The following is a 16,956-nucleotide window of genomic DNA, read 5'->3' as shown; positions in this document are numbered from 1 at the left end:
CCTATTCCTCAACAAGTGAACTGTCGATTTTTTTTATTGCTATGATTTGAATAGCTCTTTCTAACCTGGTTTATTTTATTCTTCTTTTCTTTTTAAGAACATGCAAACAGTTCTTTCATGCCACCAGATAACTATATAGCTCATTATTGACACTGTTCTCTGCTTTTTGCTCCATTATTAGATGACTTACATAATACTGATTATTCTAAGAGTTTTATCAATACCTGATTTTCATCCCAGCCAGTAAGAAATATATGATAACTCAGAAAATGAGCTTTCCCCTGCTCACTCATAAGTGTTTCCAGTGAGAGTAAGAGATCAGCAAACCACTCAAAAGCCTTTGGATCCCGGCAAATCCAGTAGAAATACACCTGTCAAGAGAGAAGACAAGAGAACGGATTTGTCCCTCTTTTCATAATGTGCTGATAATCACAGACTACTTTATCTCCATTAAATTATTTGAGCTCAAATGGGCACTTCTGTAAAATGACATGCTTCTCTCTGCCAGGGAACAGTCACACTGTGATTTCTTTTGAAAAATTTCACATTGTGTTTGAAAAAGTCCAGAGTGAATTCAGAGTCAGGAGTCTGTGGGCTGTTGCCAGTTTCACTGGATGAGGATCAATTCACCACATTCCTGGCTGTGCTTCTTTTGAACGAGGTTAATAATCATAACTAGCTGTGCCTTTCACAGCTCCCAAAGGGGGATAAACCATTAGACCAACCCCCTTCATCTTTACTCATGACCTAAGCTTGGGATTTGAACTCTCTTCTCCAGAGACCTGAAAGGCTTGTGCACTAATCCACTTCACCATCACGACTTTTGGCTTCTGAAGGGTGGAGATTATGGCAATTGCTGAACCAAGACACACAGGCCAGAAGTTTCCCTCAGCCAGACATATCAGTGTCCAATAAGGCTGGCGGGTGTTGGTTATGGTTGTGTGTCAACTACTATAATGAAATTACGTCTAGGAACATCTTTTTTTAACTTTCTGTGTTTAGCAAATGACATGTGACAAGAAGTAGTCTGGGTTTGCTGAAATAAAGGCTTAGTTTTTGTGCTTTGAGTTTTAGGTAATTGTATCTAGAAGAAACCACAGGAGAAAGATCTATTAATTCTCCTGATTTTTCTCACACTCCTATTCCTTTCTGCTCACTACTCTTTCCTGCACCCCTTCCCCAAAGAGACTTCTCTATTGCTTAACAAGATTTACCAGGGGGCTGACCTTGACCTCCAATGGGAAATAACTCCTCCAATAGATGGTGAATACTCCTGCCTCCCCTCTCCACCAGCCAGCCTGCAAGTTCACAATCATGATGAAAGTTATATATGAAATTTAATTAACAGATCAAGTTCATGAGGAGAAAAAATTCACAGAATATATTTCAAGGTAAACACCTTGCCTATTTTCTCCAGGTTTGTATAGGAATTTATAATATTAACAGTCATAAAGAGCAAAAGCAAGTGAGAATAAGACCTTTTCTCTTAAGAAAACAGATAAACATAGGAGAAGGGGGGAAAATAGAGGGAAGCAAACCATAAGAGTCTCTTAACGACAGAGAACAAGCAGATTTCCTGGAAGTGGGGGAGTGGTGGATGTGCTAAACAGGTGAAGGGCATGAAGGAGGGCCCTGGTTGTGTTGAGTACCTGGTGTTGTAGTAAGTGATGAATCACTAAATTCTATTCCCAAAACCAATATTACACTCTATGTAAACTAACTAGAATTTAAATAAAAATTTGGAAAAAAAAGAATTAGAGTCTAATATTTGTTGGACAGCTATGACTCAGAAGGCACTTTCAATACTATGCCCAGCTCAAATTATAATCTCTAAGTGTGTTAACCCCCAAAAGGAGTGTCTTTCTCTTCGAAGTCATAAATCTGAGCTAATGATTCCTTCCATTGAAGGCTCCATGGGCCCCCACAAGTATAGTGATTGTGTTCACCCACTCATTGACTCAGCAAACACTTACTCTATGAGCAAGCATAGTGCTTACTCTATGTCAAGACTGTTCTCCTCTCTGGAACTTCAAGAGCAAACAGAAGAGGCAAAAATCTGCTGTTCTCCTAGAGGCTGCATGTAGAGGGAGAAGGAAGACGGTAATAAGCAAAACATAGAGTACATCAGAGAGTGATAAGTACTATGGAGAAACACAGAGCAGTCTGGAAAGGGTTGTAATCCTGAGTCAAGTGGTCAAGGGATGGAAACACTTAAGCAAAGACAAAAGGAAGCAGAGGAATCATGGTTGGGGCAGGAGACTTACAGAAGGAGTGGGACATCTAGGGGGAAGACTCAGGGGGCCATTGTGGCTGAAGTTGTGAAGGAGGGGAGGGCAGTGAGAGATGAGGTCTGAGGGGAAGGCTGGGAGGTACAGACATGGGGTTTGGGGCCATCTTGACTTCTACTCTGAGTGAGCTGGGAAGGCACTGCATGGAGTTGAGCAGGGGAGCGACAGGGTCTGAGGAAGGATCAGGAGGAAGAGTCCCTGGGAGACTGGAGGCCAGGAGGCTGACTTATAACCAATGTTGCTGATTATCACCGCTATCTTCTTGCTTTTCACTTTGCATCATGCCTAATCTAAATTATTCTTTGAAAACCTGAGCCCTCCCTTTGACTTGCTTTGCTCCCGGTGGAAACAAGATCTATTGACTGAATTTAATACCATTCTTACCGATGCACCTCCCCTTCCTTCCTGCTCTCGGTGGTAGTTGTTTTACCTAGAAACATTGATGGTGGCATTTGGATGAGAACAAACATCATTGATTTATTTTCTTTTATTTCCACTCCTTAAGGGATGTGCTTCAGATACATTCATACAGGAACAATACCCCACTTACTTTTTAGAAAACTTGTCAATTTCAGATCTAGTCTCAATCATCCTTCCTTGAAAAATGCCCACATCTTAGCTTCCTGCTCACATTGACCCTGATCCTTTCAAATAGAAATCATGCCTGTCCTTGCTTTCTTGTGGCTTAGCAGTGTGTCAGCCTTCTTAGGGTTTGCCAAGCCTTTTATACTTTTTACTTCCTTGTAATGGCTTTGTGTGTTTTTCCCTCTGTAATTGACTTAGAGGTGACACTGGGCAGCTTTGGTGCAAGAGGCAATGAAGGAACACTGAATAGGCTCAGAAGTGCTTCAGGCAGAAAAAGAAGAAAAAAGGCTTTGAACAGAGAAAGAGGCTATTTACTTTGACTCTCTTTCATCCTAACGGTGAGGGACACTCACTGTGAAGGGACAGGGCAGTTCCACTTCCGCATTTCGTCCAGTAGGAAAGACCTGGTCCCTGGTAGAACAAATACCCCAGACAACAGGCTACACCTCTGTGATCTGCCCAATACTCGCCCCTCCTCGGTGTCCAAAAATAAAAAACCCCAAATCAGTTACCTATTTAAAGCTTGGCTTCCAGAATTCTGTAGCTGATATCAGAGGACCCAAATAACTTAAGGTTACTTGAATAAGGTTTGTTTAACAGAAAGCCATCCTCCTTCAAGAGATGAAAGTTCTGAACTTTCATTGGAACAAAGTTACTGCTTCTAACAGGACTCATCCCACATGTTTCTGTAGATCTAATGGAGTCCCAGATGTTTTAGGAGATGACTCCAGGAGTGGACAATGGTTTTAGGGAGTGCTGTGTGCATGTGGCCTGTCGCAGGCCTTCGGGTCACATGCTTCCTGGCGTGGACCACCCATCCCAAACTCAGCCACCTCCACTTCGGAGGGCCTGGGTGTGAGCCCCGCACAGTGCTCTGTTCTCTGACAGCCACCACCTCCCCATGTTCCTTACAGCTCTAAGAATTCTGCAGACTTGCACATGGACAAGGTCAAGGAGATCTGAGGCCAGAAGGAAATGGACCTGTGCTACTTTTTGAGAAATAATTTCAGAAAATGAAGTTAGAAAAGCTACTTATCTATTTTACTAGCAGAGTCCACAGATGTTCCCTGTCTCATGGCCTGGATAGGCATCCCCAAACACAGTACAACCTGTGTTTCTTTGATCCCAAATACATTTCCTGAGAATGGAATGGAAGCAAAAAACTATTTATTTATATATCTATTAATTTATGGCCCAGAATCTCTCCAAAGAAGGAAACTGTACATGAGGACATAGTTTTATGATGCTGTGTGGCAGAGTAATTAGACATTGTGAGCCCTTGAATCCTCTAAACTGTCCTAGACTCCCACCTTCACCATCTACAAGCTGGGTAACTGGGGGAAGTTTTTTTTTAACTTGAACCTAGATCACCACATATATAAACAAACAAAGATAACAACCCTCTAGAACAAGCAACCTATGAGTGAGAATGAAAAGTATGTTCATGGGAGCATTTGGCCCAAGGTCTGACACAGGCATTAAGTGCTCAGAGCTGTTAGTTTTGAATGCTGCTCTCCTCACTGTCATTTGGAGGAGCTTACAGAATGAATACACACGTTTATATTAGAGACAGCAAAGGGAATCTTTGACTTACTTGGGGGCCTGTGTTCCCACTGGGCACTTGTGAATTATAGAGGTGGTGATCACTGAGAAGAGGTGAAGCCCAACTTTTTTTTTCCCAGCACCAGTCTGGGAACCCTAACATTGATAAGGATGTGGTCCCAACTGAGGAACCCCTTCACTAGTAAAGCACACTCCATGCTATGTGTGTACTAAACAAGATGCAATTTATGGGGTGCCAAGGTTAACCCTGACCTTGACCAATGCCTCCACCCAAGAGAAGGCCAATGGAGTTGCACTGTGACCTTGCCTTCTTCTGGACAGCGCCTTCTGTTCCCCACTGTTAGGAACTGAGTATTTGTATCATCTCCAAATTTATATGTTGAAACCCAATGTGATGGCATTGGGAGGTGGGCCTTTGAGAGGTGGTTAGATTTAGATGAGGTCATGAGAACGGGGCCTCCAATGATGGGATTAGTGTCCTTCTGAGAATAAAAAGAGACCAGAGCTCTTTCTGTCTCTATCACATGAGGAAGCACATAGCAAGAAGGTGGCCATCTGCAAGCCAGAAAGAGAAGCCTCATCAAAACCCAACCATGCTGTCTCCCTGATCTCAGACCTCCAGCCTCAAGAACTGTGAAAAATAAACATTTGTTGTGTAAACCACCCAGTCTATAGTATTTCTGTTATAGCATCTTGAACTATATGCTGTACGCTAAGATATCCATGCTGTACAAAACAACACGGAACTGACAGAAACAAGTAGGGTGATGGAGACTTCCCCTGAGGGGATTGTGACCATTTTCCAAAAAAAGGAATTTTTCTCTCTAAAAAGATAAAGACTGTGACTGATTAGAAAACATAAATGAATGTTTATTATCCTCAATAAATGGTAGCTATTATCATCCTGGTTTTTATTTTGTTGTTATTGCGAAGGTCTTCCTGGATGGATAAAATGGCAAACAAATTTTGAAGCAACTTTTCCTTCTTATTGAGAAACTTCTTTAATGTGGCTTCCATGTCCCATTTTAAGGAAATATAATTATAAAATAATTTTTCTGGTAAACCACTATAAGACTGAGACCAATCTTTGTCAGTCATTTTTAGTCTCTAAGACTTCTTCTTTAGAAGATTTTTATAGTGAATTATTTCATGGCTATATTACCGCTTGGCCCAATGAGGGAGGACTGACCTTGTTGGTGCCTCAGTTTGTTCTAATTATAGTTAGTAAGACTTCATGAGCAACCAAAATGTTCATTAATAATAAAATCATTACATCAAGAAGGGGATAGCCATACTTTGGGATACTCTGATGACACCAAACAAAACGGAGTCAGTCAGTGGGTATTGACGCTGAAGGTGCTCTAAGCCATATTACAAAGGGCAACGAAAACAAAGTGCCTCTCTCTTTCTCTCTTCCCTGGCCCACATCTCCAGGTACAAATAAAGCAACACCCTGTATATGCGTATGGGTGTAAATGCATGGAGAAAGAATGGAATGAGACATCTTCCAATGTTTAATGGAGAGCAAAGTGGTGGCGGTAGTTAGTTTGGGGAGGAAGGCTAAGGAAGGGAGACCTTTGACTATTTTATTTTTTATTTGAGTCTTTTACAAGGACATTATGGTCTTGCATGGCTTGTGTGGTTAATAAACCAAAGTATTAAAACTATTAATACTGGTCACCTCCCCACAGGGCAGTAGTGAGGCCTGAATTCTTTTGAGGGTGTCTAGTGAAAGATGAGGGGGCACAGGTGTCTTCTGGAGGGGCACACGTGGCCTTGTGTTCCCCAGTTCAATTTATTACAACACTGTCAGTGGTTAGCGGAGATGATCAATTCCGGGAGTAGCCAGAGCTCCAGTGTGAGGGAAAGGGAAAACAAATAATTTCTCAAACTAAACAGATTAAATTAAGTGCATTTTTCATTCATTAGAAAAGAGAACAGGCTCTCCTTTGTTTTATTAATATATTTAAGTAGAGTATGGATTTTTGCCTTTCTTGGCCTCTTTGCCTTGTTCCCACTGGCCTGAGCTGTCTTTTTATTTGAATTATCTGTTTATTATATTAGGTTAAGGACCCAAGGCTATCTTGCATGGGACACACTATAAATACCCATTATCATGGTTATGTATTATTGGGGTGATGAAGGAAGACAATTTATGGAGAAATGAGATTATCTTGGTTTTTCTATAATCTATCTTATTATAGTCTGAAGATTACATATGCAGTTAGGAAAAGGAACCAAATCTTCTAGTTGGCCGTTCTCTCCACCCTATCTACACGGCTGTGATATTTGGGGATCTAAAATGTATAAGCCAATATATTTATGCCTGCCATTCCCCCCTCCCCATTTGCACACACTTATTTCATTCATCATTTTGACAGTTTGCACAAGCAAACTGTCCTAATTTTTTTTCAAGAGCTCTTTTCACAAATTGAGTGTGATGTGGAATTAATCATCCCGTTAGGCAGGCGTTGGAGGTTGTTCATTGCTATGGGGCATTTGCACCTCCAGCAATCAGCGTCCTTTGAATTGCATCATAGAGACTCCTCAACCACTCATACCCCCTTCCCTCATCCGGAAGGAGTGAGCGACCGGTGCTCCTCTGCCTCCAAGTAAGTGAAGTTTGGCTCATACTCTTGTGTTGAAAATACCCCTTTCACATATTACAGCTTTTCCCCACTTCCCCCCCCCCCCCCATAAGCCATCATTCTACTTATTTTCACTTTGTCTTCTTGGGAAATTTCCTCCTAACCACTTGTCCCCCTCCTCCCCGCCATCTTTAAAAATAAAAGATAGTTAGGAAGAAATTTTAAACACCAGATTCAAATAGAAAGTGCTACACATGATCCTAGAGAAGCAGCAGGCATCCTATTGGCTATTCTCCTGCATTTTACTTAGAAGTGTTCTAGAAAAACATGGCAGAGGAGAAGGGTAAGGAGATGTAGCTCGCAATGGTAGCAACCAAGAAATCTTTGCAGTTTTTTTTTTTTTTTTAAATTGTGGACTTACAACATCGGGTTTGTATGTAAAAAATGTATTCCTTTATGTGAACTGGTCTAGCATGGAGGGAGAAAATCCCACCTGATTTCAGTTAGCCCTTTAGGCTTAAATTTCCACCTCTGAACCCCTAGGCTGCATTCCACCCTTTGTCTGTTACAGAACAGAACAATCTGAAACTATAGCCCAGATCCATAATTGTGTGGACTAGTTGGATGAATATGTATTGCTGTGCTCTCCTGGACTTTAAAAATTATATAGATGCTGACAGTTTCATGGAAAGAGTATTTATATCTCAAGTACATGTAGGTGGTCCTGACAAATATTAGTTACTAAGCCTAATAATAGCTGTAGTCAAATAAACACAATGTGGCTTTGAAACAGAAAAACTTCTTAAACTTTTTCTCCCGCACGCAGACTCTAACCAGGTGGTCTTAACTGAAATTTTCAGCGTAAACTCTCAATAGCATGAAATCTCACTTTTCGCATAAAAAGGCTGGAAAGTGGAAATTAGAAACGCATGCTTCCAATGTGACTCAGTAGCTAACCAACTAGATGACTTTGGACAAATCACTTCGCAGTCTAAGTACAGACGCTGACGTTCAGGGTCATATGCAAAGCTGGAAGGTTAAGACCTCTCAAATTATTTTGTGATTCTAAGCTTTTAGCTTTCTTTCTTCCATATAGCATTATTCTGACCTCTATTTTCAGTGGAATATTGACTCAATATTGTCCCCGATTTCGGCAAGTTATAAAAACATGGGCTTTTAAATTTCTAATTCTTTGGGTTTTCGGAGGGGCGATAGAGATCAATGTCCCTGTTTTATAGTTTTGTGGTAACTGCTTAACCCTCCCACTGGAACAGCCTTGAGAAACCCCATGAACAGAGCCCAGAAATAACAATGAAACAGTGAAGGAGGAAGTGATATCAGGATCTTGTGGGTTCCTATACGGGCTTTATGATTTTGCGGGTTCTTACAAGAATTTTTCCTATTTGTAGTAAAATAATTGGAACCTATTCTTTGAATTACAAAATTATTGAACAAGTAGTCTTTTTGGTTAAATAAAAGATGAATTAATCTTAGTAATCTAGCCTTTTATAAAAAATTACATAGAAGCCATTTGTTCATTTTGGCACGTAGACATTTATTCACTCATTGATTTATTCCAAAATTGCAATGTGTGCATATGTATGTGTGTGTGTGTGCGTTTGTATATCTCCTTATAAAGATATGCAAAGAAGTCATACGCAAGGAGCCTAGAATCTATGAGGGGAAATGACATAAAAGCACACTAATAACAGTTATTGAGAGAAAGATGAGTTGGTATCAGTCTGGTGTGAGGAGAGTGAAAGGCTTGTCATGTCAGTATCAAAAGGTCTGGAACATAGTAGGTGCTCAGCAGATATTCACGGAGTGAATAAGTGAACGGAAGTGAGACAGCAATCCATCATGTGTGAAACGTAATGTGACCTTTAGTGCTGTGACAACCATGAACGAGAAATTGCCTCTGTGGGTAGGTTTTACGTGGCAGACAGTGAGAGGAAAGAAAATGCTTAGGGGACTGAGAAATCCTCATAAACTGTAACAAAGCATTGCCAGGAGGGGGGATCCGAGTGAACAAAAGAGTAGCTGTTGTGCTGGTTTTGTACCATAGACTGAATGTCTGTGTCCCCCCAAATTCCTATTTTGAAATTCAATCCCTGACGCAATACTATTCGAAAGTGGCATATGTGGGAGGTGATTTGTTCATACAGGAGGAACCATCATGAATGGGATTAGTGCCCTTATAAAAAAAGACTGCAGACTTCTAAACCTATGTATCTACTTTTTCTTCATTGAGTTGCAAACTGCGAGTCAACAAATTTGACTCTTGCTGACCAAAAATAAAACAAAACAAAACAAATCCCACCCCCAAACCAAAACTACCAAGAGCTACCTCACCCCTTTCTGCTATGGGAAGTTAGAGCCAGAAGACTGTCACTTGTCCACCAGGAAGCAGGCTCTCCTCAGACACCAAGTCAGCCAGTCCATTGATCTTAGACTTCCCAGCATTGCAACTGTGAGAAATCCCGTTTCTGTTGTTTGTAAGTGACCCAAGTCTATGGTATTGTGCTAAAGCAGTCCAAACAGACTAATACACTTTGTTGACCTTATCGCAGTATAGAGGAAATACGATGAGTCAGCATTCAAGGAGTGGATTCGAACTCTCTCGTTCTACGATTTATTGGCTGGCTGTTTTGAGTTCCTCAGTAGTAAACTGAGGATGTTACTTATCCCATAGAACAATTATGATAATTTGATACTATGATGCTATCATTCCTATGAGCTTTGTGATCAGATTTAGTTTTCTCATCTGTAAATGGGACTAAAAATGGTGAGTTCCTTAAAAAGATGATGTGAGACAGTATGTATAAAATGCCTAACATCCTGCCTGCTAGGAAGTCAAGACTTGATGAATCTAAGCTATTAGTAGCAGGAGTACTAGTGATCTATCTACATCTTTGGCAGCTATAATGAACTTTTATATCATTTTATACACATTTACATTACATTATTTACACATCATATTATTGATTTGTCCTCTTTGGTATTAAAACTCCTTGTTAGATATGGACTCTTCTTTCTCTGTTGTGCAGATCAGGAGACCTAGCTCAGAGAGGTGACCTGAGCCGCTCAGGATGATGCTTCTAGAGAGGGTAGAATCAGGCTGGGATGGATTCTCTGGCCAGGGATCCCTCAGTCTGCCTACAATACAATGGTGGCAGTCATATCTACCATATGTTTGTTATGTCATGGAAAGAGCCAGATGGATCTAAGTTTGAATCCTTATTCTGCCTTTTATTACCCATGTATTTTTAGGACAGTCACTTTGGTTTGTTAAGTTTCAGGGGTTTTTTTTGTGTGTGTGAAAAGCAGGCTTGCTATTGTCTACTATATAAGGTTGTTGGGAGTTATAACAATCAAATGAGAAAATGTATGTCAAGCACCTGTCACTTGGAAACTCAGGAAGTGATAGCTGATTTTTCTCTTATTTCTTCGTTGGAAGAGCCCCAACTTTAGAGATCTGGTATTGCCCACAGTGCTTCAAAGAATGCTCTTCCTTAATAACTTCTGGGTGGAGAAATTTTCTGTGGCTCACTAAGCTTGGGAGGGATGGCTGAAGCAAAACTGAAGGAGGTTCTTTCCTACAGAACTTATTTAATAGGCACTAGATGATGTTACTCTTCTAGAATGGGATTGGTAGTAGCTTCTTTGGACCACAGAATTCTCTTTAGTGGACCATAGCACGTGACTAATGTTCACATCTAACTCATGTTAGAGAGACACACAAATCTAATCAAGCAAACTCTTTTGCTAGAGGAGGAAATTAGAACCAAAGTGTGAACCAGAGAAGTGGCAGAATCAGGCCCAGAACCAGGCTTGCTTGGCAACTGGAGTCCTCCTGAATGGACACCACTCGGTGTTAACATGGCTCCCTTTCTCCTGCGGCTCCTCAGAGGGTTAAAGTATGGACTGTCTATGGGTAGAACAAAGGAAGGCAGGCAACTGTGGAGGTGTCTTGTCAGAGAACATTCAAGAAATGAGAAAAAAGATTGGGAGCTTGGCAACACCAAGCAAGCAGGCCAATGAATCTCAACTGAGGCATTTCTGCTTCCTGTTAAGACCCTGAGGCCATGAGAGGAAGACGCTGAATTGCACACTTGGTGTCATAGTCTCAGACTAAAGAGACTAAGGAAAAGTCCGCCTGTTAATATCGCTAAGAGTAGCCCGGTCACAAAGCCATTTGCAGCCCGTCCATATTTTACTGACATGAGCAATTACGTGTCTTGTAATGGCAATGAAGCAATAAAATTTATGTCTTGTCATCTTTAACAAGATTAGACACAACCCTTCTCATAAATGTAATACCAAATGGAGATTTTTAAGAACATAAGTATAGTGAAGGATCCTTGAGTTTATCCCTCATAGTTAATTAAAATCCTCCCCAAGAACTGGCAGATGATAGATAGAAGGATAGTGAAACTTTTAATCCATGTGAGTGTGAACTAATGATTTTTTCCATACCTTGCTCAGCTTCAGCTGGGTTTGTGACTCACATTTATACCATATAGATTTCAGAAGAGAGGCGAAGGGAGTGACCCCTATTCCCGCGGCGATGCACACGCTCACTGGGTAGTGGAACACATCCGTCAGTGGGGTTCCGAACGGCCCGTCCACTGCCAACCTGCAATCACAAAGTGTGGTCCTGTGACACTCAGAACGCTCTGCTCCGGAAAACAAAGCCATCCTCAACCGGTGCCTTTTATAGGATGTGTTCGCAAGGGTGTGCAGGGCGTTGGCTCTGTGCTTGAGGGTGCTCTGTTTGGGGAGCACGGACTTAGCAGAGGAAAATGGGGGCCTATCTCCTAGGGATAGGGATGGGGGATGACCACATGGGCCAATCCAGGTGCCATTCACGGAAGGACAAAGCCTGCTTCTCTGGCTTGGGCTCATGCCTTTCCCACGTGGCAAGCTCTCACAATTCTCAGATGCTTGTTTTGGATCCAAGCATCATGAAGCCTGGTAGAAGAGGCCATGGCTTTTTCTTTTCTTTTCCTTTTTTTTTTTCTGCAGCTGCTATCAGAGGAATAAAGCAGAAGCAGAGAGTGCCTTAAAGGCTTATCTATCCTGTCGCTACTGTGCTTCTCCTGTTTTTAGTCATTTCCACCTCTTAGTATATTCATATAGTTTTATTTTTTATTCTTTTTTTATTCATCCATATAATTTTAGTCTAGAAGCCGTTCATTGGGAATAAATGTGATTTTGAGATAACTTGTCAGTTATATGGAATTTCTAAAACTTGTTATTTCGGATGATGCGAACTCAAAATCTGGGTTTCTGCCTGGAATGGCACTGATGTTTTGTCTTTGCTTAGCAAATCTTTCTTTGTAAGAGTGAAGCATATTTACTGAATGAATACGATTATCTTGAATGTGGTCCAGAATAAACCAGCCCCTGGATTCTGCTCCCTTTCTCAACACCAGTTCTCCACGCTGGCTTTTCTTTCATTTCCTAAAATACACAGTACCAGCCTTCTGCCCCGGGGCCTTTGCATGGAAAAACCCAAGTAACCAGAAAATACTCTGTCCTAATTTCTCCCTGCTCTCCTGACTTGGTTAACAGTTATCATTTCATTAGGTCTTATCTGAATCATCATTTCCCTGGGGAAGCTTCCTGGGCCTCTTAGACTAGGCCAAATCCCCTCTTATATAATTTATAGCCTCATGTGCCTATCCTCTGGAGTCCTCATCGCATTCATAATTTTACAGTTTTTTGGGCATGTGTGCATGATTTGATTTGCATCTGTCTTGATCACTGGACCACAAGTTCTCCGGAGGGAGGAGCCAGGTCTGTCTTTGCTCCCCTCAACATCCCAGGTCCATGCATGCTCTCTGGCATGGAGCTGTTCAATAACAATTCGTTGAATAAATTGTAAAGGGAATGTTTAAAATATTTCAGTCAGCAGAATGTATTAAATAACCTCAACTATTCCAAAAGCACACATTTACATACGAACAAAGATATGCTAATTAAAAGGCTTCTAAGTTATTCATAACCATTCCCTAAGGGGTGTCTGTTGAAGGCACCCGAGGTTGGCCCATTTGGGCTTACTATGTGTTCATGAAAGTTCAATTGGGTTTTATTTTTAAATATTCCATATGCCAGACCTCCTAATAATTCAAATTAACTCTCCTCAAGTTAATCTTAATTAATAAGGCTTTATTACATATTGATATATGGAAATGGAAGAATAAAAATAAAAGGTCATTAGCCAGAAAGGGTTAGTATCTCAGCCCACCGTAGATTAGTTTATAAATAATTAGATAAGGGGAATCGAGAGAGAAAAAACGAACTGTCCAAGGATTAAAATGTCTTACTGTTAATTGTTTTTATAATTAGTTGTATTTGGGATTTATTTGACATTGATTTGAAAAGATAACAATGAAACCCAAAGAAGAATTGTGTCATATAATCCACAGAAATACATAATAAACACATTTGCAGATAATTAGAATTGAGAATCTAAGCTGGAAAAGGCAGGAGAAAATATTTAGTCCAACTTCCCTGCTAATATAGTAATCCTTCCTTCCACTACCCCTAGAGCTCATCCCATTCTGATGTTAAATTGAGGGGCACCTTGTTCTGTGCAGGGGGAGTTCAAAGCAGGAGATGGTTTTTCTCATGTCTCACTGAAATCTGTTTTCTGAGGACTCGCATCATTCGCCTTCCTGAGAAACACATACCAGGTCTCTTCCCTTTCTTGTCTCAGGACTTTAAATGGTTGATTGTGGCTATCACAACTCCCCGATTGGTTTTTTTTTTTTTTTTTTTTTTTTGGACAAAGATGTCTCCATTTCTCAAGACCTCTCACAATCCTGAATTGGCTTCTTTTGCACAAATTCTTGCTTATGACACTCAGCTACTTCCTCTTTGATTTGCACACAGAGCTTAATGATGCAGCTGAGAAAATGAGTAGACTTTCCAGCATCCACATGGCACAGTTACTCGCTTAAAGTCAGGCGCACACCCACCCACCTCATCGACCTCCAACCCCGACTCTCTGAACCCAATGCCTTTGCTCATCTGCATGTTCTCCCTGTCGATCATCACTGTCGTTGACCTCTCTGCAGCAGGTGCTCTTTCTTAGTTTGCTCATAATAACAACTAACCTTTTTTTTTTTAACTATGCAGTATGTGAAGGGCTTTCTAAAGACCATCACATTTAATCCTAAACAAAGGCTTAGGTAGGATTATCATCTTTATTTCACAGATAAGGAAACCGAGGTTGTCAGTTACATACACCCTCTAAGATCACACCCAAAACTGGGCTTTTGCCCCAGGCTGTTGGATACTGGTGTCCTTGTTCTAGGCAGCAGTTTATACCACTGAAAACTCCAGCATCATTTCTGAGAAATTCCTCCCTTTTACCTCAGAAGACAAAATCTTGTATTTTTTTGTTTAAAAATTTTTTTTAAGATTTATTTATTTATTGGAGAATGGGGTGAGGCAGAGGGAAAAGGAGAGAGAGAATCCTCAAGCAGATTCCCTGTTGAGTGCAGAGGCCCACACAGGGCTTGATCCCACAAACCTGAGACCATACCCTGAACTGAAACCAAGAGTCAGACGCTTCACTAACTGAGCCACCCACGCGCCGCTTTTTCCTGGGGCTGGTTTAAATCCCTTCTGGGTTCAAAACAGTGAAAAATTATAGTGCTCTCTCCCATATGTTTGATTCAATTCAAAATTGAATCAACTCTAAGAGATAAAATCATTCAAGGAAGTCCAATAACGTTCTGATTCTTCATATATTGAAGAATTGAAGAAATTGTAGGGTTTCTTTTGGTTCTACTGTTAATACCTATGCCTACACATGTATAGAAGCAGAGATCAAATGAATTTAACAAACGAAGGGAAACTGCACTGTTTCCAACAACTCAGTTTTATTCATTCAATAAATATTTATTGAGCACCAGCTAAGAGTTCGGGCCTATTCTAGGCACTAAAGACAAGACAACAAAGTGAAACACATGGATGATGTCCTTTGTCTTATGGAACTTCTATTCTAGTGTGGGAAGATATACGGTAAACAGATAAATGAGCAGATATTTATTTAGTATGTCAGGTGGTGATAAGTACTATGCAGAAGAATAAAGTAGGGCTCAAGACAAAGTGATTACTGAGAGTCCACTGGGGGTCATTGTCTCAAATGAGTCAGGAAGGAAAGACTTCACGAGGAGACATTTGAGCAAATACCTGGGGTGGGGAGTGTGAGGGAGCAACCTAGCAGAAATCTGGGGAAGAATGTTCCAGGTGGAAGGAACAGCAGTGATAAAGGTGCTTAGGAGAGTGTGCTCAGTGTAGGAGAAAGTCAAGAAGGCTGCAAGAATGGCTGAGTTCAAGGAGGGAGCAAGAGTTGGGGCAGGGGAGCCCAGGGAGGCCTGGGGGAGGGGGAGAGGTCCTACCGTGTCAGGCTGTGAGCTGACAAGGCTCCTCACAGATGGTAAGCCTATTGACTCCTGAGAAGCATGTTCCAAGTTCTCATTGGGGTATTGGCTGAAATGCTAGCCAGTTTGTGAAAGGCTAGGTTGGTTGACAGACCAGATAACTGTATACACTAAGAGTAGAGACGAGGCTAGCAACAGGATGAAAGTATTGATCTTGGCAATGCCAAAAGGAGGGCAGGGATGTGTGTGTGTGTGTGTGTGTGTGTGTGTGTGTGTCTAATTTTACTCCTGATTTTAAGCATTTGCATTGCATTCTGAATCTTAGACTGTTGTGACATTGCTTCCGTTCCATGATTAAAAAGAGAAGGTCTTAAATGGAGGAGCAGTTGGGTGTTGCCATCTGACTTGGAGCTCTGGTCTGACCAGATGATGTTTACACTTGGTTCGTTGTCATACCACTCTTTAGTTTCAACGTTTGAAACGAAGGCATGTGACTCTTCCTAGCCAGTAAACACAAGCAAGCCCAGAGCTCTACAGTCAGAGTTCAGTGTCCTATGAGGGACAGTACGTTGACTAGATTCCGCACCTTACATTTATTCTAGTGCCTAGTCTCCCACCTGTAAATATTCGTTAAAGATGAGCTAAAACATCCACACGGAGTCTAGGTATTCACCAATTTCTTCATTAAATATTTCCTCCACGTGCAATATATGTCCAACACTGTTCCAGGCACCGAACATAGACGGGAGGGCAGGCAGTACCCTGCCCCAGGAAGCTCCTTCTAAGTGCGTCCTGATAGCGTGCACCACCTGATTTCTTATGGTTGTGGCCACTGTTCGGTAGTTCCTGACACCCTCCAAGGACGGCAGGAGAAGGAGTCTCTTGATGCTCCTTTTGAAATATCAAATTTTTTCAAAATGTTTTTCTTAACCCTTTTTATGTGTGTCCATTTTCCTGGGGATTTAAACACGGGTGTGGCCTGCTACTTGAGTTATCCTGCTGGGAGAATGGGAACCAACTTCAAACATTGTTTGCCAAAGGCGGGCAAGGAGTGGTAATCGACCCTGGAGCCCAGGCTTGTCTGAATCAAGTCCCCTGTTGCCAGGTTGAAGTCCTAACCCCAGTACCTCAGAATGTGAGTTGCTTTGGAAATAGGGGTGTTAAGATGAGGTCATATAGGAGGCAGGTGGGCCCTTAATCCAACAGGACTCAGATTTCCAAGAAGAGGCCACACAGACATGAGAGGGGAGAATATCATGGGATGACAAGGATAGTCACTGCTTCAGGTGCAAGCCAAGGAATGCCACGGATTGCTGGCAAAACCCCGGGAATGGGGAGAAGGGAGGGCAAGCGTCTCCCATAGAGGTTGCACATGGAGCACAGCCCTGTGGTCCTTTAGATCCAGCCCCAGAGCTCCAGAACTGGCAGAGAATACATTTCTGTTGTTGCTGGCCGCCCAGTATGTTACCACAACCTTAGGAAATGAATATGGATGTCATGCGTGCCTCTCCACCTCCCAGGCCGACCCTCTGCACA

At 41.6% G+C, this 16,956-nt stretch overlaps 1 protein-coding gene across 1 annotated transcript in view; it reads right to left on the bottom strand.

The window, feature by feature from the left end:
• NOX3 (NADPH oxidase 3) overlaps positions 1-16,956 on the bottom strand; it is a 55,735-nt gene that overhangs the window by 14,370 nt on the left and 24,409 nt on the right. Inside the window, exons 10-11 of the mRNA XM_046006516.1 lie at positions 11,501-11,660; positions 225-371 (exon numbers count right to left, since the gene is read on the bottom strand). Coding sequence (XP_045862472.1) covers positions 225-371; positions 11,501-11,660 — 307 coding nt within the window. The remainder of the gene's footprint in view (positions 1-224; positions 372-11,500; positions 11,661-16,956) is intronic.

This window comes from Meles meles, chromosome 5 (assembly GCF_922984935.1).
Source record: "Meles meles chromosome 5, mMelMel3.1 paternal haplotype, whole genome shotgun sequence".
Classification (NCBI taxonomy): Eukaryota; Metazoa; Chordata; class Mammalia; order Carnivora; family Mustelidae; genus Meles; species Meles meles.
The sequence above is the reverse complement of the archived record's forward strand: the minus strand, read 5'-3'. Positions and strand labels throughout refer to the sequence as shown.